The 25,561-nt window shown below is 44.2% G+C and overlaps 1 protein-coding gene across 1 annotated transcript in view; it reads right to left on the bottom strand.

Moving 5' to 3' along the window:
- MAMDC2 (MAM domain containing 2) overlaps positions 1-25,561 on the bottom strand; it is a 139,340-nt gene that overhangs the window by 74,740 nt on the left and 39,039 nt on the right. Inside the window, exons 3-4 of the mRNA XM_080820149.1 lie at positions 3,857-4,128; positions 2,268-2,352 (exon numbers count right to left, since the gene is read on the bottom strand). Coding sequence (XP_080676275.1) covers positions 2,268-2,352; positions 3,857-4,128 — 357 coding nt within the window. The remainder of the gene's footprint in view (positions 1-2,267; positions 2,353-3,856; positions 4,129-25,561) is intronic.

The raw sequence follows: 25,561 nt of genomic DNA, 5'->3' as shown, positions 1-25,561 counted from the left end.
TATTGACCCCCATAATCATCAATTACAAATATGAAATTTGATTGTCCTGACCATCTCCCATGACCCCTCCAGACCCCACCCCCACCTTTTTTTTTTTTTTTTTCACTCCAGTGGTAGACCTGTATGGACTGTGTCACCGGCCTCCCCTGCCTTCTGCCTTCCTGTTGGAGTCGACCGATGGAAAGTAGGAGGAGAACGAGGTTGGTGTCCATTCCTCCAGCTCCCTCCCTGCCAGGTTCTCATGGGTTGGCCCTGTCCCTGCCCTGAGGGCACGGTCTGAATAAGGAGCCCTCCCCACAAAGCCACGGGCTCCAGGCTCTAGTGGCCCCTCCCCCCTGCCCTCAAGGCTGATGAATCATCACTCTTACTAGCCCCGGATTACCCCCAGTGCTTTTGCTGGTTTCCTTCACCCACCCACACCTTTGTAGCCCCTAGTGAGTCTTCTTCAAATCCCTCCAGTGGGTTGAATGGACCCTCTGTTTCCCCTCTCCTGCCGGGACCCTGATTGATATAGTTTTCCAAGTGTTTTTACACTAGCAATCACTGAAAAATTTTAAGATCTTGATCTGCAACTCTCCCACTGCAGCGTCTGCCAAGAAATACCCCACGTTCCATGCCAAAGGCTGCTCGAGAATAAAATAGCAAAATAGTCCTGAATGTGCCAGGTACTATTCTAAGCACTTTAACCGAATTAACTTATCTAATTCTCAGAACAGTCCCATGAGGTAGATACTATTATTAACCTATTTTACAGATGAGGAAACAAGCAAAGAGAGAGCACAGAAAGGAAGGTGAGGGGATGGTGGAAAAGGCATCTCGACAAAATGGAAGTATTGGCACTCCTTCTGTTTTTTAAACAAACCAGAAGCCACTGAGTGATGTGAAGAGAGGGAATTTACATTTTGAAAGTGCTCAGCACTGGGCCAGTCACCTGCATACCTAATGATCTCATCAGCCCCCGCACGATTCCTAGGAGGAAAGCATTTTATACCCATTTTGTAGGTGGAGAAACAGAGGCCTGGGGCGCCGGCAGTTGAGGAGCCAGCAGGTGGCGCTGCAGCAGGGGCGTCTGACCGGTGGGTGGGCTGCCGTTGGCACACCTGCTGCCCCAAGGGGGCTACCGAGGGGCGCCTGGGTCTAACCCCACTGTAGCTTCAGAACATGGTCACTGTTTCTTCCCTCCTGCTTCCCTTCACTTGCCTTAGTTTTATCCTTGGAAGGTCAAAACAGAAGTGAGAGGGAATTAGCAAAAGCTCTTTTTTATTCAGAATCGCCTTTGACCCTCCTTCCTCCTCCTCTCCAGAGCTGTTCAACCTCCCAGGCTGTCAGTGCTGAAAATCTGGCCGTCTCCCACTTTTTCCCTATGCGGGCCCAGTGTTGGGCCTTTGTTATGTCCTGCCTGTAAGGTTACAACCACGTTGGGAGTCGGCCTCTCCTACGTATATTCCCTGTTTCCAAGTCGCTTTCCATGGGTCTGCCAGAGTCACCAGGTGAGGACACAGCCTGCAAGCCCTTGCTCCGCTGACGTGGAGAACCTGCTGACCACAGAACCATCCACACTCTTCAGCGGGGATCCAGACTCTTCCCGAAGCCTCGTCTGGGTCCTGATGCGCACTTCCAGCACCTTCCTCGGCTCCTGGCCAGTGCCTGAGTGGGCTCTGAGCTTCCTCCCCACTGGACTCTGCGCGCTCTTCCCCTGGACCTGCCCATCACTGAACTCCCTGCTTCCTGAAACCCCAGCTCAAATGCAGCTCTGGCGTTGAGTGCTGCCCGACGTCCTGTCCTCCTCCTCCTCCCTGCACCCCCACAGCCTGGCCTGGCCTCCTCCGGCAGTGCCCATCTCATAGAGAAATAACACCAACGGCAGACAAGCAGGTGAGCGGCCACGGGGCACAGAGGGGCCAAGGTGTGTCTGATAGAAATGGAGAAAATGAGGAAAGAAGGGAATACGGAGCCTGCTTTTCTGGCGGAAGTGGAGTTCACAGCAAACCAGTAATTACCCTTATTAGACTCTGTGGAGGTTTGGGCAGCAGCTCCGGTTCTAGCGGCTGCATCTCCTTTCCCTGCGCTAATCCAGCCAGTCCGGGCGCACTCCAACGAGACAACACACCCCACTCAAGAGAGCCTGGAGAAGCGGCTAAGCTATGGTGCATTGTGCACGGACTTCCTGTCACCCTGCCTGTAGGACTCATTCCGTTCCCTCTGGCAACAGATTTAAGAAGGTTCACAATTCACATTCTGATGCAGTGAGAACGAAACCCACTTACCAATACAGTAGCCCGTGGTCATCTTGATTTCAAAGAGGGCGATGCTGGCCGTGCTGCCCTGTCCCAGCACGCCTTCGACTAAAATCTGCACAACACACGAGGAAGAAGGGAGTTAGGCTTCCAACACTGTGTTTTCCTGGCTCGGTATTTCAGAGACTAGTCAGGAGCTGTTCAGGAGCTCAAGGCAAGGCGAGATGGCTTGTCTCAGCTAATTCCTGGCAATCTCACGGGGTAGCAATCTCACGGCGGGCTCTCAAAGAACGTGCGTGTGCGCACACGTGCATGTGTGTGTGTGTGTGTGTGTGTGTGTGTACAAGGTGAGCAAGATGTCCAGTAAAAGCCTGGAGCCAACCGTCTTCAACTGCTGTCTCAACCACCCCCTCCTCTAGCACCTGTGACGGCACCAGTTCGCTATGGATGGAGAGGAGGGCTGGTGACCTTGGGGAAACGCATTCTGAGAGCTGTCAGGGACTCAGGACAGAGGCCTCAGTGGGGAAAACCCTTGGAGGAGAAGGAGGAGGAGGAGGAGGCAGGAAGTACAATCTGACTAGCGGTGGGAGACCCCCACATGAGATGGAAGTGGCTCCTAAATCAACTTGTAGTTTCCATATTGCTGAAAAAAATCTGGAAATTTTAAATAAAGAACCAAAGGAAGCATGACAATTTATGTGACTGATTTCAAGTACTGTCGTCGTTCATCTCTGGCCCCTTTCTGAAAGTCTTTGCTTCTCTTTATGTGACTTTGGCCCAGTCTTTAGCAACTACGCTAGGAGATTTAGGATGTGGCCTGCTGCTGGTTGGACAGTGTGAACTGGAGAGCTCGGACCTCAGTGCTCCCTCCCTCAATCCCGCATCCTTCCTGATGGGAGGAGAAGACCGCATTTCGAAGCTTTTTCAGGGAGAGAGATGGGATAGGGAATTGAAAGGGGGAATTAGGAATGAGAAAGTGTTTGTGAAGGCCCTATTCTTTCCTCCATGACACAGTTTCAACATGTCACACTTCGCGTCTGGCCACGTGAGTCCAGATCCCATCCTCCTTCCCTGCTCTAGACAACATCCAGCCTAATGTCACATGGTCGACCTTCCTCTTCTAACACTTCTGATGGAACGACCTCCGTCTTTGAAAAGGACTCAGAATGTGTCCTTTACGAATCTTTCCCTCTTCAAAGTATCTCCACTCTTCCTTTAACTAGAGTGAATGTCTTGTTCAAAATTTGTAGCAAACAGACTGTTAGGAAGATACAACACAGAACTCAGAAAGGTGAAACAAAATGATGAGAAATGAGAACGCTCTCTAAAGCCCATTAAAAAATAAATTTCAATTAAAGAGGCTGGTTTAGGCTCCATTTAAGACTCTCACAGAAGCCCATTTAAATACACAAGAAAGAAATCTGGGACGAAGCTCTTCTAAAGATTAAACAAAATATTAACTTAATAATTATTAATTACTAATATTCTCCTGAGGCATATCTCTTCTAAAGCAGTGCATCCTAGCGCAGGAGATAAGTAACTTCAGTGGCAGAAATTTTCACAAGATCTCAGAGTAGCATAGTGCTGTGTGATAAGCCAGGCGCCTATATTCTACCTACCTTGAATTTCTTGGTACTGTTTTGTAAATCCAAGCTGGCTATGAGCCAGCTGTCTGAAGGTTCCTTAGCTGACCAAAGCAAGCGATCAAAGCTTTCATCTTCAAATCTCACATACAGGTTCAGCCGGCTGGTGTCTGATGGAGACCCTGGAGACGTGGTTATCTGGTAGACCAGTCGGAGGCAGCTCCATTCCTCAGCCTGTAGGTCAGAGCTCAGCAGCGCAGCTTTTTCCCCTGGCTTGGCAAAGGAGGTGTCCACATAAATGTAGTGGCCTGGAAAGAGAAAGGAGCACCAGGAACGCATTAGTCTGCTGTTTGCGACTCAAGGAAATACACAACTGTGGTCCAGTGAAGCTAAGGGCAGGTACAGCCCGCCAATGCATTTCAACGGCCTCCCGAATGTTGCCTGAACATGCGATCTCTGCCTTCTTGTGAAAAACTAGAAGGTCCCACAACACTGAGACCACAGTCCCACGACAACAGGCTGGAGCTACACAGTCCTGCCTCTTCAGACGGTGGCATGGGTGCTTCGTTTTTGCCATAATCCCCACTACTCCCTATTACCCCCCGACACTGAAGCCAGGTGTCTGTTGCCTCTTATCATCTCACATCAGGCCTATTGAGCATGTTGCACTCATCTTCCTGGTCTCCATACTCGGGAGATTTCAGGAACTTGAGAACCCAGACGAGCAGTATGCCTCTGCTGGAGTCAGAATCCCATGGCGGACTCAACCTTCTCCTTCCACAGCTCCCCTCATACTCAGTGATTTGATCTGCATCTAATTTGCATCATTAGAGTAGACTGAATTTATTTGGTTGCCTCAGATCTTGCGGACTAGGCAAAGTTCACTGTCAGCTAATTTTTAAAATTAGGAGTAACAGTCTTCTCCTCTACACACGTCCACAACGAAATCTCATCGTTCTGAAAACTAAATGGAAAAGCGTATGCAAAAACATGGAGGATAGAACAAAATGGATTGGAAGCAAGAACTGTCATCTGAGCCTTCTGATCTTGGCTCTGGTCAGTGGCTTCCTCTAGCAGGGACCTGCACTGCCTGTGTGTCTTGGGGACCCACTGCCTGTGGGACCTGCACTCTCATTCACGCTCACAGGTACCCACACTCATGGCCAGCATCTCACCTGCTACCTTCTATCCTGGAGCCACCTCCCCACCCCTTGCATTTTAGGCTCCCCAACACCAAACGCTTACTAGAAAGGCTCTGCAATTCCTCCGTGCTTTGCTGGATCTTCTTCGGCTCCTCTTCCCTGCTCACTGCCCCAGACACCAACCCTAGGCAGGCCCCAGGGCTTTGTGGTGAGTACTGATGGGCCAGCTGAGGCTCGGCTGACAGCCAACCTCGCAGTTAGGCTGCTGTCTTCGGGGAGCCTCACTGGCCAGCAAAGGGTTTCGAGATCAACATCTGTCTCCGATGGGCAGTCTTTAAACATAGCGACCACCCACCCAGTACAAATAGCAACTGCTTCTAGATGTCAGCCCAGGCACTCCTGGGGGGAAATCTGGCCCCTTCTGTCATCACCAACACCATCACTCCCTGCACAGAGAGAACTCTCATTGTGAAGCAGGTACTATTCTAAGGGTTTTACATGCATTTACTAGCTGTGGGGCCTGCTGGGTTTGGAAGGAACATGGTAAATTTTAAAGAAGTTTTAGAACATGAAGAAAGAATAAAAAAGATAATGGTATCCGGGATGGTGCCCTTCCCTGGACTCTCACTAATAAAATCGCTATTCTAGAACAAACTGATAATGTTTTTGGTGAATTGTTTCTTCTAACTGCATTAAAAAGAATCATTTTGCTACCGAGTCAATGAGGTCTTCTTTGTATGGGAAATATTTCATTTATTCTACGCTCAATCTTAGCTAAAGGGCTGAGAAGCGATGTATTTCATTCATTCTATCTGGACTGACATCTGGAAGTAAATCTTGAACAGAATTTACACACAATAAAATTCACCCTTTTAATACAATTCAATGGTTTTTAGTATACTCACAAAGTTCTGCAACCATCACTGCTACCTATTTCCAGAATCTTTTCATTACCCAAAAAAGAAATCCCATACCCATTTTTTCCTTCCTGCTAGCCTCTGGGAACCACGGATTTATTTTCTGTCTATTTGCCTTTTCTGGAAATTTCAAATGAATGGAATTCTGTAACGTAGGCTTTTGTGACTGGCTTCTTTCACTTAGCATCATGTTTTTAAAGTTGACCACATTGTAGCATGTATTAAAATTTTGTTATTTTTTGAGGCTGAATAATATTCCATTTTATGGATATACTACTCTTTTACAACCCATCAGTTGATGGGCATGTGGGTATTTTCTACCTGTTGGCTATTATGAATAATGCAACTATGAATATTTGTGTACAAGTTTTTATGTAACATAAATTTCAGTTCTCCTAGGTATACATGGAGGAGTGGAACTATTAGGTCAATGATAATTCTATGTTTAACTGTGAGGAGCTGCCAAGCTGTTTTCTAAAATGGCAATAGCATTTACATGTCCACAAGGGATGTATGAGAGTTCTAGTTTCTCCACGTGTTCATCAACACTTGTCACTGTCCATCATTTGTTATTATTGCCATCCTGGTAGATGTGAAGTGGTACCTAACTGTGCTTTTGATTTGCATTTCTCTAATAACGAATGATGTAGTGCATTCTTTTGTGTGCTTATTGGCCATTTGCACATTGTTTCTTTGTTGGTTGGTTTGTTTTTAGAGCAGTGGGGGCAGAGGAGAGGGAGAGAGAGAATCTTAAGCAGGTTGCACGCCCAGCACAGAGCCGGATTCGGGGCTCCATCTCGCAACCCTGGGATCATGACCTGAGTTGAAATCAAGAATCAGATGCTAAATCAACTGAGCCACCCACACACCCCAGCATATCATCTTTGAAGAAATGTCTATTCAAGTCCTTTGCTCATTTAAAAAACTGGGTTACTTCTTTTACTATTGTTAAATTATGAGGTTATATATTCCAGATCTTATCAGATATATGATTTGCAAGAATTTTTTCCCCATTCTGTGGGTTGTCTTTTCACTTTCTTGATGGCATCTTTTGAAGAACAAAAGTTTTTAATTTTGATAAAGTCCAATTTCCCATTTTTGCTTTGATTGTGTCTCCTTTTGATGTCATAGCTAAGAAACCACTGTCTAATTTAAAGTCATAAAGGTTTACAGTTATGTTTTCCTCCAAGAGTTTTCTAGTTTTAGCTGTTACATTTAGGACTTTGATCTACTTTGAGTTCATGTTGCCCATTAAATTGTTCTGGCATCTTGTTGAAAATCAATTGAGCATAGATATAAGGATTTATTTCTGAACTCTCAATTCTATTCCATTGATTTATATAATAAATAAACACTCCCAATGTTGCAAGTCTTTGAGTAATTTCAAGTTCTTAAAAAGTTGATTTTCACAACTGTTGACTGTTTTCGTGGCTTTTATGGGGAAAGGATTTTCTGAAGCCCTCATTGCACCATTCTTGCTAACATCATTCCCTTTCTTCACCTTTTTTTAACAAATAAGAAAAGAAAATAATGTTCTGGGGACAATTAAACACAAACAAATAAGAAAAAGGCAAAGAATGGCAGAGATCACATGCAGACTGATGCATCAGGTCAAGGGTCTGGGGAAAGATTTATTGGCCACAGTGTTGGAGTCATGATGACAGGAGGGGAGCGAAGGATACTCCTCAAATACTGTTGCTTAGGCAGTTTGAACTGATTTATAAGATATTTACTGGAAATGATAAAATCTTTATGATGGGTCAGAAAAGGGCCATAAACTTCCAAATAGATTTTTTTCTTTAAAAGTAAGTCAGCAATCAAACCCAATAATTAAACCACCCTGCCAGAAAGGTCGGGTTCCATGAACCTCAGGGTATGAATCTCTTCTAGTCACATGTACGCATCAGAAAACAACAGAAAAATCTGTTCTGTTTCAGTGAAGGCAGACATCACGAACAGAGTTCCAAGGTCACATTCAATTGCTCAACACATCTGTCCAGCTAGAGTTCAATGTATTAATGACTTCTAATGGCCGGCGCAGTGTGCTGGGACTTAAAGTCCAGGCCATCGCTATGGCAGTATGGCCAGGATGTGAAATCATGGGGGGCTTCTTGGTATCCCTGCAATTCTGTTTGCTGATGAATGTACTGTCCTTCAGGAGAGATGGTCATGCCGGGGTGACCATGTGATGGACCCCACCTGGGATTTGTTTTTTTTTTTTTTTTTAAATTTTATTTATTTATTTGACAGACAGAGATCACAAGTAGGCAGAGAGGCAGGCAGAGAGAGAGGAGGAAGCAGGCTCCCTGCTGAGCAGAGAGCCCGATGCGGGACTCGATCCCAGGACCCTGGGATCATGACCTGAGCCGAAGGCAGAGGCTTTAACCCACTGAGCCACCCAGGCGCCCCCCGACCTGGGATTTGTAAAGCATAACCTTTGTTTAAAGTTTCATCATGCATAGGCTTACTGTGTCATCAGTTTCTTTATCTGCAAAATGGGAATAACACAACAACGGAGTCCTATTACGTATACATTCAATATTTGGGAAAGCACTTGATGTACTCAAACAAAAAAACCCAAACCAACTACAAATGACCCAACCACTGTAACATATACATTCATATAAGTTCATACAAATAGCCACTAAATAAAATCTATTTATGTATTTCAACACTAAAAAGGAAAATCGGCTGTGTTGTACATAGAAATAGTGTATAGAAACTTCCTCTATAATTTAAGGAAGCTTCAAGGGCAGTTTTGATGGTATCTGATTTCCATCTTTTGTGCTAATTTAAGAACATAAATTCAAGCTCAAGTGAGATATGACTTCCCATCTCTAGTCATTATAAGACCCTGATGAAAATGATGTCTATAAAAATTCTTTGGACACTGTAATGTTAATTGTTAGTTATTTCTCTTATCATTGGGGTGAGGGGGGTTCTTTAGTTGTTCCAGAGATAGTGAGAAATATATATTGCCTTCTATTTGTCCAGTATGGTTCAGAGCCAATATTTGTTCAGGTAGAAGACCAGGAGCACCTTTTCAGTGCTGGTAGTGACAACAGGCTTCCCTCCATTCACCTTACTTGACCCTACATGTTGACGTCTACAACTCCACTCTTCAGTGCTGGGCCCCTCCTGGCTGCCCGGCCTCAGTAGCACCTGTCCTCACAGCTAAGCCCCCCGGGCTCTCACCCAGGGTTACTCAACATCCAAAGTGGAGTTCAGCACATTTACTCCTGGTGTGATTCTGGGTGAAACCTCGTGACCCGGGTCTGATAATGACGCCTACATCTTTATTTTGTTAGCTCTTAGGACCACACACATCTAACACAAGGACACAGCCTTCTTTTTGGCAGCTTCCTTCCTGAGCCTGAAGTCCAGCCCCTGAGCTCAGGCGATGACCTTCTCACCAGATTTCCCAAATGGCTTACTGCCCGCCCCCCTGGATGGGGTCCCGCCTGTAGAGACACATGGCAGGGTAGGTAAGTTGTTGTTGCTCAGCTCAACACTGGTTCAAATCCCAAACCCACCAGAAATCACAGCACTTCGAGCCAGTTACTTATGCTATCGGACAAGCGCTACCTTCATTCGTGAAATGAGTGTGCTAAAATAGTGACTTTGCAGATTCTCAAAGATTAAACAGGGTAACATAAGTAAAGTGATGTTTAAAACATAAACATAAGTAAAACATAAGTAAAGCTCTTAGCATCATGCCCAAGGGCTTGTGGTCGACTCTTTATAAATGTTAGTTCTTATTTTTCCTGTATCTGATCAGCCTACTCTCACTAACGGCTAACCCATCTCATCATCTCATGGTGGACCTCACTGATACCACGGGTTCTACCTGCTGCCCATCGTCCCGTCCTTCTGACACCAGCTCTTGCCCACTGCACGGGAGACCCCTCTGTACCCACATCCATTCTCCCTCATGCCTGGGCCACGGCTGTGGGCACACCTCGGCCCCTTCCAGTCTGTCCCATGCCACCGCCCAGCTGCATTCTCTGCTATGACAATCATCTCCCAGACCTAACAACTGATCAAAGCAGCCCGGACAATAATGCACGCAAAGACCCACCAAGCATTCACAAGGCTTTTTGTCTATTGTGGGGAGAGGAGGCCTCCACAGAGCAGCATCTTCAATTATGTACAAGCCACCAGCTTACATTTGGAAGGAGTCTTGCCTTCTTTGCACATCAAAGACTTCCTAAAAATTAAAAAGTCAAATGCATACAAAATGCAGTGGGCATAGGGGTTCTCAAAAACCGAGATGTCAAAAAATTGACTACATTGCTGGAAAATAAATAGCATGGCGTTTCTCAAAAATAAAAAACAAAACAAAACAAAACTATATTAAATACTTGGGATTGTGAATATCTGCTTTTTTCCTCAACCAGACTCACAATTATTAATAAACCTACTGATTACCTCTGGCAGAAGAATGTTCTGTTCTGAAAATATCAAAGAAAAATCACAAATTTCTATGGTTTGCATAAAGTGTTCTCACCTTCTGTTCTAGATTTACCAGTATCCTCTGTGGTTTACTAAACAATTTACGAATACATACGGAGAAGAAACAAAAGATTCAAAGGGAACTGACATTTGTTGCGTTGCAGGCATGGGATTCTTGACCTGTGTTCTTCCCTCTCAATCCTGACAGATGATCCCATGAGGCGGAACTTCCACTTCACGAGGGAGGAAAGAGAGATTCAGGAAGGTTAATGCAGCAGTCCACGGTCACAGCTACCCAACCAAGGTCGGGCTCCAAGTCCATGCTTTCCCCCTGCTCCACACTGCCTCCAAGTATTTCCTTGGCTGTCTCCTTATTAATTTATCTTTTCATACTTGTATTCATCGTCTTATAGCAGGAGAGCAAAGTTTTCGCCCTTTCCCTGATTGAGGAACCCTGGAGGCACCGATGTTTCTGCGTGGAAGCCCATTTTGGCTTTTCTACACCTACTCTTCATATTGATAACATGATAACCAGATTAAGTTTTTAGCAGCTTGCCTCAAATTTTAAAAGTTTTTAAACATGTAGAGTTTTCTAAAATTAGATGCCTTATAAGTGATCTACAGTAGTATACCTTCCCACCACCCGCAAAGGATGGTAACAAAACAAAGGTCAAAATCAACGCATGCAGAGTAAGACATCTGCGCCTGCACTTGGATTAGTGACAGTGGACAGAGACTCCACAATCTTGGGCTCAGAGAAGCCCAGTCATTATCCTCTGTAGATACTGCTGGGGAGGGGGGACTGGGGCAACAAAGAGTCATTCAGCATGAAGATGACACTGGCAGAGACTCATAAGTACAGGGCACAGCCCAGCATTTCAGTCCAATGTCCTAGTAAGTAATTACTCATTAGCACTGAGCAGAAGGCACTATGTGTGCATCTTCTGTGTAATCAATGTCTGTGCTGGACTGGACCCCTGGTGTCAGACAACAGGGTGCTCTGTATTATGCAACATGAGCAAGTCTGCCAGACTTCCAAACTCCCTGCTGCCTTAAAAAGAGGCTCCCTACAAGCCACATCTCTTTTCAGTAAATGTTTTTGATAGGAACGGCTTCTCTTCTACCCTCTCCTTGCTGTATGAGGTCCCTAAAAATGACAAAGTTCCAAGAAACTTGTCATTCCCACTCAATAAAACTGCTCCAAACCCCTGATGTTTAGTTAAACGGATAAAGAGATGAATGAGCTCTGAAAGGTAAGCACTTAAATCTAAATCCTACCAGAAAGCAATGCACTGAGGAGTGCTGATTTGTAGGGTGACTACGTAGGGAGGACTTACTTCAGAAATGTAACAGATAAAATAATCTATAACCGAGAAGAAGTGACTGGCATTTGCAGTCCTATTTTGGTCCCGAGTGGTAAGAAACCCCTCCCAGAATGAAACCTCTGGCGTAGCAGAGGCTCTTCTGTTGGGGAAGGTTTCAAATACCAATTTGCTTTAGAAAAAAGGCAAGTCTGTTTTTAAAGAGCAGCTTCAAATTGCCATGTACGGGCTTTAGTGCCAGGCTAGCACATAGGGCTGCAGGCAGGGGGATCCCTTTTCCTGCTGTGGAAATGGGCTTTTCAGCTTTCCCGGTATCCATTTCAGGAGGAATTGCCGCCGCTCACCAGTGGAGCCAGAGCTGTGCCCTGGACTGCAGAACAGCAGAAACTTTGCATGCATGCATGTAGGGGCTGGAAGCCACCTTGCTGTGCACTGGTGCCTGGAAGCTTTCCTCCACTGCCACTTGCATCAACATTAAAGACAACGGGGAGGCCCAGGGCAGACCCAATGACCAGAGTATGACCAGAAGCTGCCAACATCGGTCCTCGTCCTAGGAGAAGGCCATGGGAGTAGCTGGGGTCTCACTTCTTCTTCTCTGTGATTCAGCAACTTCTCCCATATCTGGAGTGTTTGGGCCTTTGGGGAGTGAGGGGAATTCCTCCAGGAAATGTTATGACACTTTTCACCTGAGAGGTGGCTTTGTTCATAAATTCCTATACAAGTGGCGTTAACCTCTGTGACTTCCCTTGGTCACAAAATGGTTTCTTCCTCTGGGTTCCTTGATACCCTCTCTCCTAGTTTTGCTCCTACTTTCCACCTGCTCTTCTCAGACTTCTCCTTGGGATCTTCTCACCTTCTTTTGTCTCTTTAAGTGTTTGTTTTAAGTGGTTGTGGGTCTGGTTTCTGTATTCCGATGAGTCTTCTCCCCTGAAGCAGGAGTTTCCTCCCCAGTATCCATTCTCTCTCGCTTCCTTTGAAGAGGGCTAGCTTGATGGGGGCTGGGACTACACTGAGCCAGGCCCCTTGCGCCCTGCTAGGCCATCCTATGCAGAGGTGGCCAGTAACGAAGTAACTGGCCAGTAACGAAGTTCCATGCAGAGATGGAAGAGAACCTTGTTGGACGGGGTTTCCAGGAAAGCCACTTTAAACATGGGCCTGATGCAGTTGGCTTGTCTTCCCATCTGAGCTGGAGTTTCAGTGGCCATGTTAAACTCAGGGGGCCATTGGGGTGACCAACTCATCCTAGTTAACCTGGGACTTTCCTGGCTTGAAAACAAAAAGTCTCATATCCTGGGAACCCTCTGAGTCTGAAACAAACTGACACAGTTGGTCATTCTAGCAAGTGACCTGAGGTTGGGAGTCATTGCTGGGGCCCTGGCAGAACCACCGAAGGGGCTGGTTCCTGCCCATACTGTAGAGTCTTCCAACCAGTCTGGACTTCTTACCTCTGTACTTTTCATCATAACAGAGAAAAGCAAGTGCAAGTTTAAACCAGCGATTTAGTTGTTTCTGCTACAAGCTTTTCAAATACCTGTCTGATTCACACCCAGATCTGTATCGCCAGCCTGATCCCTCACCGCCTTCCAGACGCATGTGTCCGACTTCCTGGTGAGCCTCTCCCCTTGGACCAAACCCATTCTCTTTACCCCCAATCCTGTTTTTCCTCTGGGTTCCAAATATGAGTGACTCGAGCCCCTGACTACCCAGTGAGCAATTAAGAAATCTCAGCATCTTCACTGATATCTCATTCTCCCTCTTTTTCCAAAATTCTATCAGTCTTGATGACTTAATTTCCTAAATTCCTCTCCAAGTCATCCATTCCACCAGGTCTTCTGTCCTGCTCCATTTCAGAACACTAGCTTCTACCTGGAGTATTGAGGTAGCCTCCCTGCTTGTGCAGGGAACCTTGCCCTACTCAAATCTGATCTCCACATGGTAGCCACAGTGTTTGTATCACTTTCTGGCCTAAAACACCTGAGAGAATTTCCACTGTCCTTGACTTATAAGGCCCTGGTGTTCTGGCTGTCATTACTCACCACCACATCCTTGTCACAGTCTACAGCAGCACAGAGTTTCTTTTAGCTCCTTTATGCTAAGGTGCCACACTCTCTCTTGCTTCTTGGCCTTTTCAAATGGTGTTTTCTTTACCTAGGATAGTCTCTCATCTCCCTTCCTTCATACATTCCACTCTACTAGTTCTTGTTTCCTTTCCTAGCTCACTTTATTTGGGTCTTAGCTCAAGAGAGCCACTATGTACCACTGAGCAGTACACAACCTCGACAACTGTACATGGTGATCCTTTTTAGATACTGCTCTTTGCATGCAATATACTTATCTGTATTCCTCACTAGAGGTTTTAAGCATATAAGAGCATATATCACATCTATCTGCCTCCTGGTAGGTGCTCTCTATATTTTTAAGGAAATGAATAAACTTCCTGATGATAGATTTCTTCTGTTATGTCTATATATAAAGGATGCATTAAAAGTCTTTTTTATTACAGAGATTTCTCATTAGGTTTGAGTTTCAATTCAATGTACTGTTATCCTAGGAAATGTGGCATTTAATGTAATTTCAACGGCAACCCACACTATACTTAATATTTCATGTATGCTCCCACTGTTAACTTCCCGAAACTCAAATTCTCATTATGTCAAGATACACGAAGAATTGTTAAAATACACAATTCTTTGCCTTTCTGGAACGCAGAATTTCTGGGAGGCATTCAGAAAATGCTTCAGTGTGTGACATTTCTAGATTCAAGAGAGCTATAGTTTTATCAGTTTCAAATTTCGAGGAGTTCCAAAGTGCAGAGATCAGCGATACATCGGGAAGTGATGAGGTCAGCATTGCTTAGACTTCTCGAATGCCATTTTCGTTCCCCCGACAACGGGGAAATTATTCTCATATCCTGGCTAACACTGCGAAAGTAGTCTTAAAAGATTACAAAGCATTAAGCCTGGCAAAAGTAAAAACAAACGGCAGCAGGCAATCTCCAGTGTAAACAATCTACCAACATTTGAAACCACTACCGCAGAGGTCGGTCCCACCCTCCTTTGCAGGGCCTGGGAAGGGCGCAGGCTGAAACCCTGCTGGCCCCAGTGGCAGTTGAAGAAGAGAAGTTTACCTTAGCAACCATCAACAGAAAACCAAATGATGAACCCGCAGTGGAAGGTCATGGGGTATTTGGAAAGGGAGCCACGCTTGATACAATGTTTAACAAAGAAGTATGTAAACAGCAGAAAAGCCCCCATAATCTGATAGTATTTTGTTCTATCAAAAAAGTCAGTTCTCGGGACACATTTTCCACTACAGGACTTGCCAGGCGGGGAAGATATTCCTTGGAAACTTAGGAAATGTGGAGGGGAATGACCTCAGGAGACCGCAGGTAAATGAACACACTGACAGCCCCCCCAGGTGCACCTAGAAGGGAGAAAAGGATTCTTCTTCCATGGAATACCTGTTCATTGACAAGGAAATTTTCTTATTTTGACTTATAAGAGACTCTAAGCCCTATCTCACCAGTGTTGCCAATAATGCTGCTGAGAGCAGAGCTGAGTATTTTTGCTCATGCATTATGCAAGGCAATTTCGTCAAACAAAAGGAGTTGTACACGTTTCAGTTTCATACGAACCAGAATGAGATAGGAGTGCCTATGAAAATTTCACCACTGTACAGGTAAATAAATAAATCTGAATTAAAATATATTTTAAATATATGTTTACATAAAAATGGATCTATATACATATTTACTTTTATTTGCACTTTCTCATTTCAAATTCAGCATTTTATACCTGTTATAAGATGAAGGCAAGTAGGAATAAGAATATTCAACGTTAAAAGAAAATATAGCTACAGGGATGAAGACAGTTTTTTGTTGCTGCATTATGGAGAAGACATAACTTACAATGATTGAACATAATAATAGAAAGAAGGGTTTAAATGAAAGTAAACACCAGAATATCTTTTAAATGAGTGAGCTGCTTTAGATTTGTGGCTTTAAAACTTTTTATTTTTCAAACATAAATTAACACAGAACTTCATCTATTAACAGAGCAAAGAAGAGTGGATGGGGTCGCCTGGTGGGCTGACAAGTTCTAGTCTGTCCTTTGTTGTCTGGGCAGTTTGGCTTCTGGGGTCTGTTCCCTCCCAATTAATCTTGTTTACGGTGCCCCCGTGGCTTGTTCTGTGGACCTGGGAGTGGCTGGGACACCCCTGGCTTGGGCAGTCTGGGGTCTCTCTGACATACTAACCAGAGCCACTCCCTGTCCACTCTGAGCCAGACCCCTGCTCCTTCCAAGTCCTTTCCCAAGTTAGCGGGATGCCTGGTCTGGTATGAATGCACTCTCTCCCTGTCTGTGTAAGTAACCCCGTACACATGGCCTGAGAAAGCCTCATTTGCCAGTCTTTCCTGAGGTCAAGAGCCAACATGTTCTACATTCCTCCTAATCCAGCAGTTCCCAATCTTGGAGGCACCTTGGAATCACTGAGGGAGACATCAGTCCACATCCTGGGAGACCCCTCTCTCCTAGGCAGACTGGGATGGTTAGTTACCCTACTATAAAGAGAATTTGTAGACTCCTCACCAGTGGCTCTCACGTCAAACCAGGCTTGAGAAGGACTCTTTTCATCTGTTTGCTCTTTTCCTTTGGTTCTCTCCCTGCTGAACCTCAGTCTGACCATGCACGCAGTGATGGCAGGCTCTGTGCCTATTCTACTCACCCCTTTAGCCCCAAGGTCTGGCACATACTAGATGTTCAATGAGTATAGACTAAGTGAGTTCAGCGGGATAACCTGCCATTCACTCACCCACAGTAATGATGGTTTAAAATAAAGGCAATGCTTTTAAAGCCAATAACAATAAACACTAGAAATGAAGTTCCTGTTGATATATTTCAGAAATCCTCTTTAAATATGAAAATAAATGTATGACGATGTGCCCAAGGCATATAAGAAATCATAGCCAATTTGGTAGAAAAACAAGGCCGTGGGTTTCAATGAGCTGTCTGCTATGGAGACCAAGGTTCTAAGGACAAGAACACAGAGAGCAACTGTGTTTATTCCTTTTAATTTTAGAGCAGCTGTTTACAAAGTGCGGGGGTCTATTTCAGCTTTATGGCAACCCCAGGGTACAGGTGGATAATCATTATCCTTTATTTCATAGATCAGGAAAACCAGGCTCAGAGAAAACACACTGCCTGATGAGAAGCCGGGTTCTGGATCCCACTTGGGTTGCCAGATTAAGTTGAATTATCAAAGTCCTTAAGCATACCCCCCAATATTGCACGGAACACACTTATACTAAAAAAATGATCTGTCATTTATCTAAAATTCAAATGTATTTTACCTGGCAACCCCAAGCTCCAGGCCAATTCTTCTGTGAAAAGAGGCTATTTGGTTTTTGAGGATCACCGTGGACCCTCCCAGACAAAGGGCAGAGATGTGGTTCCTTCTCCTTTCTAACCTCTGTGATTCAGCCTTCCAGAAGTTTCTGCACATGCTAGCCTGTGGATGTATGCCTTTCCCCAGCACAGCAGTGGTCCAAGCTGAGTGAGGAAAGGGGTGGCAAAGGGTGACACGAACACTGTCTCTCAGGGCTTCAGGACCACACTCTCTATGTGGACTCAACTTTCTAAAAATTTCATTATTGTTATCATTTTGAATACAGAATGGTACATAATTGAAAGATATAGCAAAGGTTATGCACAGCAAAGGAAACCATCCACAAAATGAAAAGGAAAACTACCAAGTGGGAAAAAAATACTTGCAAATCATGTATTAGATAAGAGATTCATATCTAAAACATATAAGAACTCATAAAACTCCATAGTAAATAAGTAATGCAATTAAAAATGGGCAGAGGATCTGAATAGCTGTTTTCCCAAACAAACATTAAGACAGCCAACAGACACATGAAAAAATGCTCAGCATCAGTCATCACCAGGGAAATGCAAATCAAAACCACAATGAGGCCTCACCTCACACCTGTTAGAATGGCTAGTATCAAAAAGACAAGAAATAACAAGTGTTGGCAAGGATGTGGAGAAAAGGGAGACCTTATGCGCTGCCGCTAGGAATGCAGGCTGGTGCAGCCACTATGGAAAAACAGGGCATTAGGCCAAGTGAAATAAAGCAGCCAAAGAAAGACAAAAACCATACGATCTCACTTATATATGGAATCTGGAGGAAAAAAAAAAAAACAAAACAAAACAAAGAAAACCCAAGCTCATAGCAACAGAGAACAGATTGGTGGCTGACAGAGGTGGCAGGGGCCGGGGGTGGGGGGCTGCGTGAAATGGGCAAAGGAGGCCAAAGGTACAAACTTCCAGTTATAAAACAAATAAGTCATGGGAATGTAATGTACAGAATGATAACTATAGTTACTAATACTCTGTTGCATATTTGAAAGTTGCTAAGAGAGTAGATCTTAAAAGTTCTCATCACAGAACAAATACTGTAACTATATATGGTAACACATGTTAACTAGTCTTACTCTTGTGATCATTCCACAGTATATACAAATATTGAACTATTCTGTTTTTACCTCTGTGTGAGCCCTGAGCCCTGCAGGGATAGTGTGGCTGGTGGACGGAACACGGTTTTAAAATCAGGTAGTTCTTACTTTAAAAATGTAGTAATCTCACTCATGGGGAGTCCCTTGTACAACATTTGGCGTCGTATAGGTTCTCAGTAAAGCATAGTCTCAGACTCCCTAATTGTCAAATCATTATTATACTACTCTATTGAAAAATGTTTTTATATTGAGGTCATGTACATCAGAGTTTTCTCAAATTCTATAACTTATGTCCCACCCTTGGGGTTTTGCTTTATCTATGTACCAATTACTTAATGTTTTTCTTCAGCCATATTCACCTTTATTTTTTTTTTATTTTTTTTTTAAAGATTTTATTTATTTATTTGACAGACAGATCACAAGTAGGCAGAGAGGCAGGCAGAGAGAGAGGAGGAAGCAGGCTCCCTGCTGAGCAGAGAGCCCCATGCGGGGCTCAATCCCAGGACGCTGGGATCATGACCTGAGCCGAAGGCAGCGGCTTTAACCCACTGAGCCACCCAGGCGCCCCCATATTCACCTTTAAAATTTTAATATTTACTTTACCTAGTTCGTTAGCAGTGGTAGCCATGAAATTTGGGAACTGCTGTGCTGGTTAGTCTAGTACATTAAAAATACATACAACATTTATTTATTAGTATATTATTATATATTGTTATTATATCTCAACAAAAGTGGGAAAATACGCATAATTGTTTTAAGAAATATGGCATGCGCCAACTAAAATAGTCCTGTGAACCACCCTGGTATGCATACACCATGAAACACTGATTTACGTGAAAGTCCACTATTATACTGTCAAACTTTACTTCTCAGGACTGGGAGACTAAGGCCCAGAGAGAATGAGAAATTGAATCAAAGTCAACCAATCTACTGCAGAATTGAGACAGAATGCAAGTTTCTGGATTTCCAGGTCCACATTTCCATTAGCTAGTCTCCTAAAATACCTCTAGTTGGAGCCTAAATTATGTCCTGCTGCAAAATTACAGCATGAACACTGTGATACCCTAAGCCAATCTCTTTCACCACTGTCTATGTTATTTCTTCACCTAGGAAACCTAAAGGTAGACTTTCCCTCCCAGAACATGCCTGACAGTGTGCATCTGAGCCAGCCTGGCTATGCACCTTGCTCCGTTCATATCCTTGCTTGGTGCGTACAAACTGCCCCGGGGGAAACGGGACACAGGAGAGCAGAGCAACCAGGGAGTGTCAACACTGTGCTGTTTAGAGACTTTCCTGGAAGTTTTCTGATCTTGTTTCACCCACCCCCGACTACATACTCTCAAATGTATCAAGCTGGGTCAAACCCTCTCCTGGAATACCTGGACATTTCCACTAAATGCCTCCAAAAATATAAGGTACATTTAAATTCTGTGTTTTGCGGGGGTGCCTGGGTGGCTCAGTTGGTTGGTCATCTGCCTTTGCCTTAGGTCATGATCTCAGGGGTCCTGGGATGAAGCCCCCCACTGGGCTCCTTGTTCAGCAGAGAACCGGCTTGTCTCTCTCCCTCCGCTGCTCCCTTTGCTTGTTCTCTCTTTCTCTCTGTCAAACAACTAAATAAAATCTTTTAAAAAATAAATAAATTCGGGGTGCCTGGGTGGCTCAGTGGGCTAAGCCTCTGCCTTCGGTTCGGGTCATGATCTCAGAGTCCTGGGATCGAGACCCGCATCGGGCTCTCTGATCGGCAGGGAGCCTGCTTCCCTCTCTCTCTCTGCCTCTCTGCCTACTTGTGATCCCTCTCTGCCAAATAAATAAATAAAATCTTTAAAAAAAAATTCTGTGCTTTTTAAGAAGAATTTTAAAATCCCTGTATGTTCCCAAATTGAGCAATAATACAACGGAAGAGTCCACAAGAGAGAGGAATCTGGGTTCCTGCAGAAGCAGCGACAGACCAGGCAGTCCTGTGATGAGCCCTCCTGCCTCTGTCTCCAAGGATCAGCCTCAAAGGCCAACGAAGAGTTGAGGACGTTGCAGGAGATGTGTGTTGTTTTTGCCTTTGGGCATTCATTTCCTCACCATTCTGGTTAACAGCACCCTGTTTTTCCCTTGTGGAACCTGCCCTTCCTTAGTTTCAGCCCACATGGTTTGAGTGGCACTGACCCCAACCCCAACCCCGCCTTTTCAGGAGTGGCCACGTGACCCAGGTCTGACGAATCAGGTCGCCCCTGCCCTCTGGCCACGCAGGGTGCTTCCGGAGTGAGCACATGGACCTACTCAGGTAAATGAGGCTCAATTCGGAGAATTTTGCTAGGGGAAGCCTTCTTTCCCTAGGAACCATTCCCTGTAAGAATGCTGGATGCTTCCACCAGTCAGAGCCCCTGAAGAAAGTCCCCTGAAAATGCAGCCAGCACAGCAGAAGCCAGAACCAAGGGAAATGAAGAGAAGGAGACTGAACTGGACAGCATTTTTAAAACCCTTCCTTGCACGTGAAGCCAGAACTTTTAATTTACACTAGGTGATGAAATCCTCTAGTTTAAGCCAGTTTGAATTAGAATATGTTTTAGGTGGGGAGGGGGAAGGCCTGTCAATACAGAAGTCAGAGTGAGTACACGATCTGTTCCCTTCAACCATGAGGAAATGGGGGAGGGGGAGGACAGGAGGCAGAGACTATGAACTGGGCAGCAGAAGGGGGTCAGAGACCAGTCTCTTGTCTCAACATTGCCCCTACCTCATGAACTGTGTGTTCATGAACAGTGAGTTAACCTCTCCAAGCCTCAGTTTCCCCATCTGTAAAGTAAAGGAATTAGACAATCGGTAGCTCTCACACAGACCTCTGTGGAGCCCCAAAGCGCCTCAGGCGATGGGAGAGTTCTGGGGACCAGGTTCCCAGACTTCCAACTGTGCAACTCACTTTCTTTTTATCTAGATCATTTGTCAGGCTCTCTTATAGGTTTTGTTGGAAGAACAGGTTCTACTGCTAAAACAGATCTGTCAACTGCTCCAGTTCTGTTTATACTAAAGTCTAAATTGAGTCAAGACTCATCTCGGGCCGGTAAAAATGTGGTGCGTCCATGCTAAGAGTTGGTTAGGAGCCAAGGGCAAGAGCTCAATCCTGGGAGAGTTTGTTAGCTTTGCACAGACATAAAAAAAATTGTTAATGGTAACAATCTACACCCCTAATCTCAAGAACTGTCTCGGAGATGTGGCTCAGTGGTCATAAGGGGATGGGGAAAGGAACGGGGATGGGTCCATGCAGACATCACTCTACCCTAACTGCTAGTATAAACACGACCAGTAACACTCAAGGCAGGCGATGCCTTCATAGCTAGAGAACAGAGGGTAGCGTGCTGAGAGGTTTGTTTGTTTTTTCTTTCTCAAGACAGTGTGATCATTGTAAAGAAGCTGGAATAACAGAGGGCACTTGCTGTTACACAATCGATTGCACAACACCTGATGTGTATCCACAGCGCTCAAAGTTCACGTGGATTTCCTTCTTCTTATAGAGACAACATACGCGTTGTAGTGGAAGTCAGATGAAACAAAAATTTCTCTGAAAGCATATAAAAGCATTTCTATGGGAACATCAATTGTTATGATTACATTAAAAATGTATTCACTTGTAGGCAATGTTGGCACTCTGTGTAAATTTGGGGTGCTCCAAATCTTGAAGAAATGTATCTTAAAAAATACATCTTAACACCAATTGCCAGAATGGGTCATCCACTACTATACTCAAAACAATTTTCTTTGCTTTATTGCATGTAAAAATTACAAATATGATTAAAATCTACATAACAAATATATGTTCCCCAAATAATATTGATCTTGCCAACAGTAGCTGAATATTTAATTTACTTTAACAAACATGCTGAAAGATAATAAATGAAAATTGTTTTTCTATTTGTCCTTCTAGGCTCTGTATAACTAATGGTTTTCTTATTAGAAAACTATTTTTTTTCAATAGTATGGAACGCAGGCAATTTATATTAGCACAAAAATAAAATCATATATATCTTGAGGCTTAATTTTTCTTGTTGATTAACTCCTGATTTCTATCACTTAGCTGATATATGCTACAGATACACAAAACCCAGGCGAGGAAGGGGTGAGAGAGGGTAAGAATTAAGTTAGACAAAGCAGTGTCAAGACAAAATGCAGGCGAAGGGTCACCTGGGGGCAAGCTATGAATGCAACACAACACATCTCAGGATTTGGAAGGAAGTAACGGTCAGGAAGAATCCAAATTGGGAAAGACAAATGGTTTCAGGATTAGACAAATGCAAAAGGGTGAGGCTCAAGATAGAAATCTAAGTCAACACTTGGGACAAAATAGACAGGGAGTTTCAGACAGCACCTTGGATAGCTCCCCAGGCAAGAGGTGCTTTGACAAAGCTAAGACCCTAACAAACGAAGGATCTTACCTTCTACACCCTAGAATTCCCAGTTGGTACCACCCCAGATGGAATGAAGTTGGTCCTTGGAGCCTGGGGGAACCAGTGGCAATTTTCCACTGGAAGGTTTGACTTAAAACCCCAAGGATGATGTCTGTGCCCCTCAGTAACAGACCCCTTGGTGATCTAGTAGGGGGTGGGGTATGAAAAGTATTGTCCTAAACTTGAGAAAATTTGCTTTCCAAAAGCCTGTCCCACTTAATTGGGGAACAGAAGTTCATCCCAGGGCCAACACTGCTGGGAACAACAAGGGGTTCTGTGGCGCAGTTTTCGTATGTTAATGTTGACCTTCGATTTCATATTGTCCCTTTAGGGTACCTATACTTGTAGATGAGAAAAAGTGAGATAGAGTGAATTATGTGTTTATTAGATGGAATAAAGTCCCATATTAAAACAAGTTTAATCTTCCTTTTACTACCACCTGAAACAGAGTTCATGATAATAAAAATCCCTGGGTGTGACTTTCATGCAGGCATCTGTTTTTAGACTTTATTACCTTCTGACCAAGTACTATTATTAGTGGAGGAAACTTGGCTTTCATTGACTCCTCATTAGAAGAGCCCAAAGTCTCTTGGATTCAAAGACAAGCATTATCATTTATCTCAAAGTTCTTTGACTGTTTTTTCTTACGGTATCAGTAGGTCATAATAATAATTGGAAAACCAAACTAATTTCAAATGGCTTATCCACTAAATGAAATGTGACATTAAGATTATTAATCTAGGGGTGCCTGGGTGGCTCAGTCAGTTAAGCATCTGACTCTTCATTTCACCTCAGGTCATCATCTTGGGGTCGTGAGATCAAGTCCTGCATCGGGCTCCGCACTCAGCACAGAGTCTGCTTGAGTTTCCCTCTCCTTTTCCTTCTGCCCTTCCCCTCACTCTCTCCCTCTCCCTTTCTCTCTCTAAAATATAAATAAAATCTTTAAAAAATATTATGAATCTAGTGAATAGGATATTTTGATTGATTAACCTAGGAAAGGAATCAGGTAGAAGGAGAACACAAAACAAAACAAAACAAGCTGTGGGTTATGATTGGGCATGGGGAGGAGTGGTGACAGAACTAGAGCCACCTATCCAAAGTGTGACTATAGGGAGCCCAAGACATGATGATGTGGCACCAGCCCTGAGATCCACAATATTTACTTAGCATCTACTCCATACCAGGCAGTGCTCTAACGTCCTGGAGATAGAGCTATAAACAAAAAAGATGTTCATGGCATTATTTCCTCCTTTCTGATGTTCTTAAGGCGGGTCTGCCATGATTGAGAATGTCTGCATGACAACTCTTCAAGATACAATACAGGGAGGTAGCAAAACAGGAGGTGGGGAGGTCAGATCTGGCAGTGAGGGGCATGACAGAGCTGGGTAAGAGGATTCAGGGTGGCAAGCCCCCCACCTCACAAAACTAGCCTCACGTTTTATTAAGCTGAGAATGTGCCAGGAGAGGAAAAGAGGGTTCTATTGTTATTTTGAAGCCAAGGAGGACTTGACATATTAGAGGAGACATAAATGACACCTAGCTGATTTCTTTGTAGGTTTTTTCCTTCATATTACAAAATATTAACATTAGAGAAGGTCTGAGGAGTCTGAGTACAATCCCCTCTTTCAAATCCTCTTCTGTCTCTCAGTTAACTAGCAGGAAAGCCAGAACACGCTCAGCTGTCCCTAAATGAAAGCAAGATGTTTCTCTGTGTGCCTTCTACCTTCGAATTGTGTTGGCTGAAGATTCTCCCTAATAGCAATAGATCACTGATTTCCCATCAGTAAATATAAATTGGAGGGAGTACAGGGCAGTTATCCTTGTGGTTTCCTCAAGTCCCCAGCAAGATGGGCATTGGCTTGGGATGAGGGGTTGAAGACAGAGGAAATTGTGGGTAAGGAGGAAAGGGGAACCAAGCCAAGGGAATGGAACGCAAAGCCTGACCTGGAGCTTACTGGCCTCTTTCACTGAGAAACACCCTCCTCATCTTCAGTTACCGGTGCTCTCTGGCCTGCTGATTGTTACTGCTCTTCAATATAACACGCTGTCATAGGTGATCAACCAGACAGGAGGAGCTCGGGTTTGGGGGACATTAGAGCCATGCAGGAACATTTTCACTGAAGGACGGAGCCCTTTACTGCTTTGACTATAAAACAAAGAGAAGTTGGTAAAAGCCCTAAAATGTGCACCCTCTTCCAAAAATTCAGCACAAAACAAGTATAATTTTGTAAAACTAGAATTACAGAATCTTTTAGATATACACCTTAAAATGAATATGCTGAACTGTATCCTTTACTGCTAAACCATCAATGGTACAACATGAATACACACACACACACACACACACACGTGCAAGAAAGAGGGAGAGGCAATAATGGACAAATTGCCCATTCATATCTGAATTGTTCTCCTACTTGGGGAAAAACAACTGCAGCCACTGCTCAGTTCCACAGTTTTCAAAACTTGGTCACATTGGCTATTCTGGATTCTGACCTTACTAATAAAATAAAATGCCCTATTTCCTTCTTTCTTTCTTTCTTTCTTTCTTTCTTTCTTTCTTTTCCACTTACTACTTGGCAGGAGATGTTAAGAGCAAAGATGAACATGCTTCCAAATTTTATTGATAATCATTAGTGTCTCCTGGAATATTCCTATTGTAGCTTTTTAAAAAAATATATTTTTTTGCCATTTTCAACATTCCTCTGGCGGAGAGAGGTTGGCATTTATTAAAAAGTTCCGATTGGCTGGTGGTGCTGTGGTAAGTGCCAAGAGTGAACCAGGTAGAGGAAATTGCTTCTTAAGCTTGCAGGTCTGAAAGAAAGGGAGCTGCCTCTGTTCAGTGAAAAATAACTTGTATGACCGGCACTGTCCTCCCACCGGCCCTCCAAGCAGGCTCTTCAGAGGGAAAGCTCCAAGAACTCGGGACTTGCCTTTCAGATAAAGAAAAGAGCAGCCCATCCAGCC

This window comes from Martes martes (genome assembly GCF_963455335.1).
Source record: "Martes martes genome assembly, chromosome: 12".
Lineage (NCBI taxonomy): Eukaryota > Metazoa > Chordata > Mammalia > Carnivora > Mustelidae > Martes > Martes martes.
The sequence above is the reverse complement of the archived record's forward strand: the minus strand, read 5'-3'. Positions and strand labels throughout refer to the sequence as shown.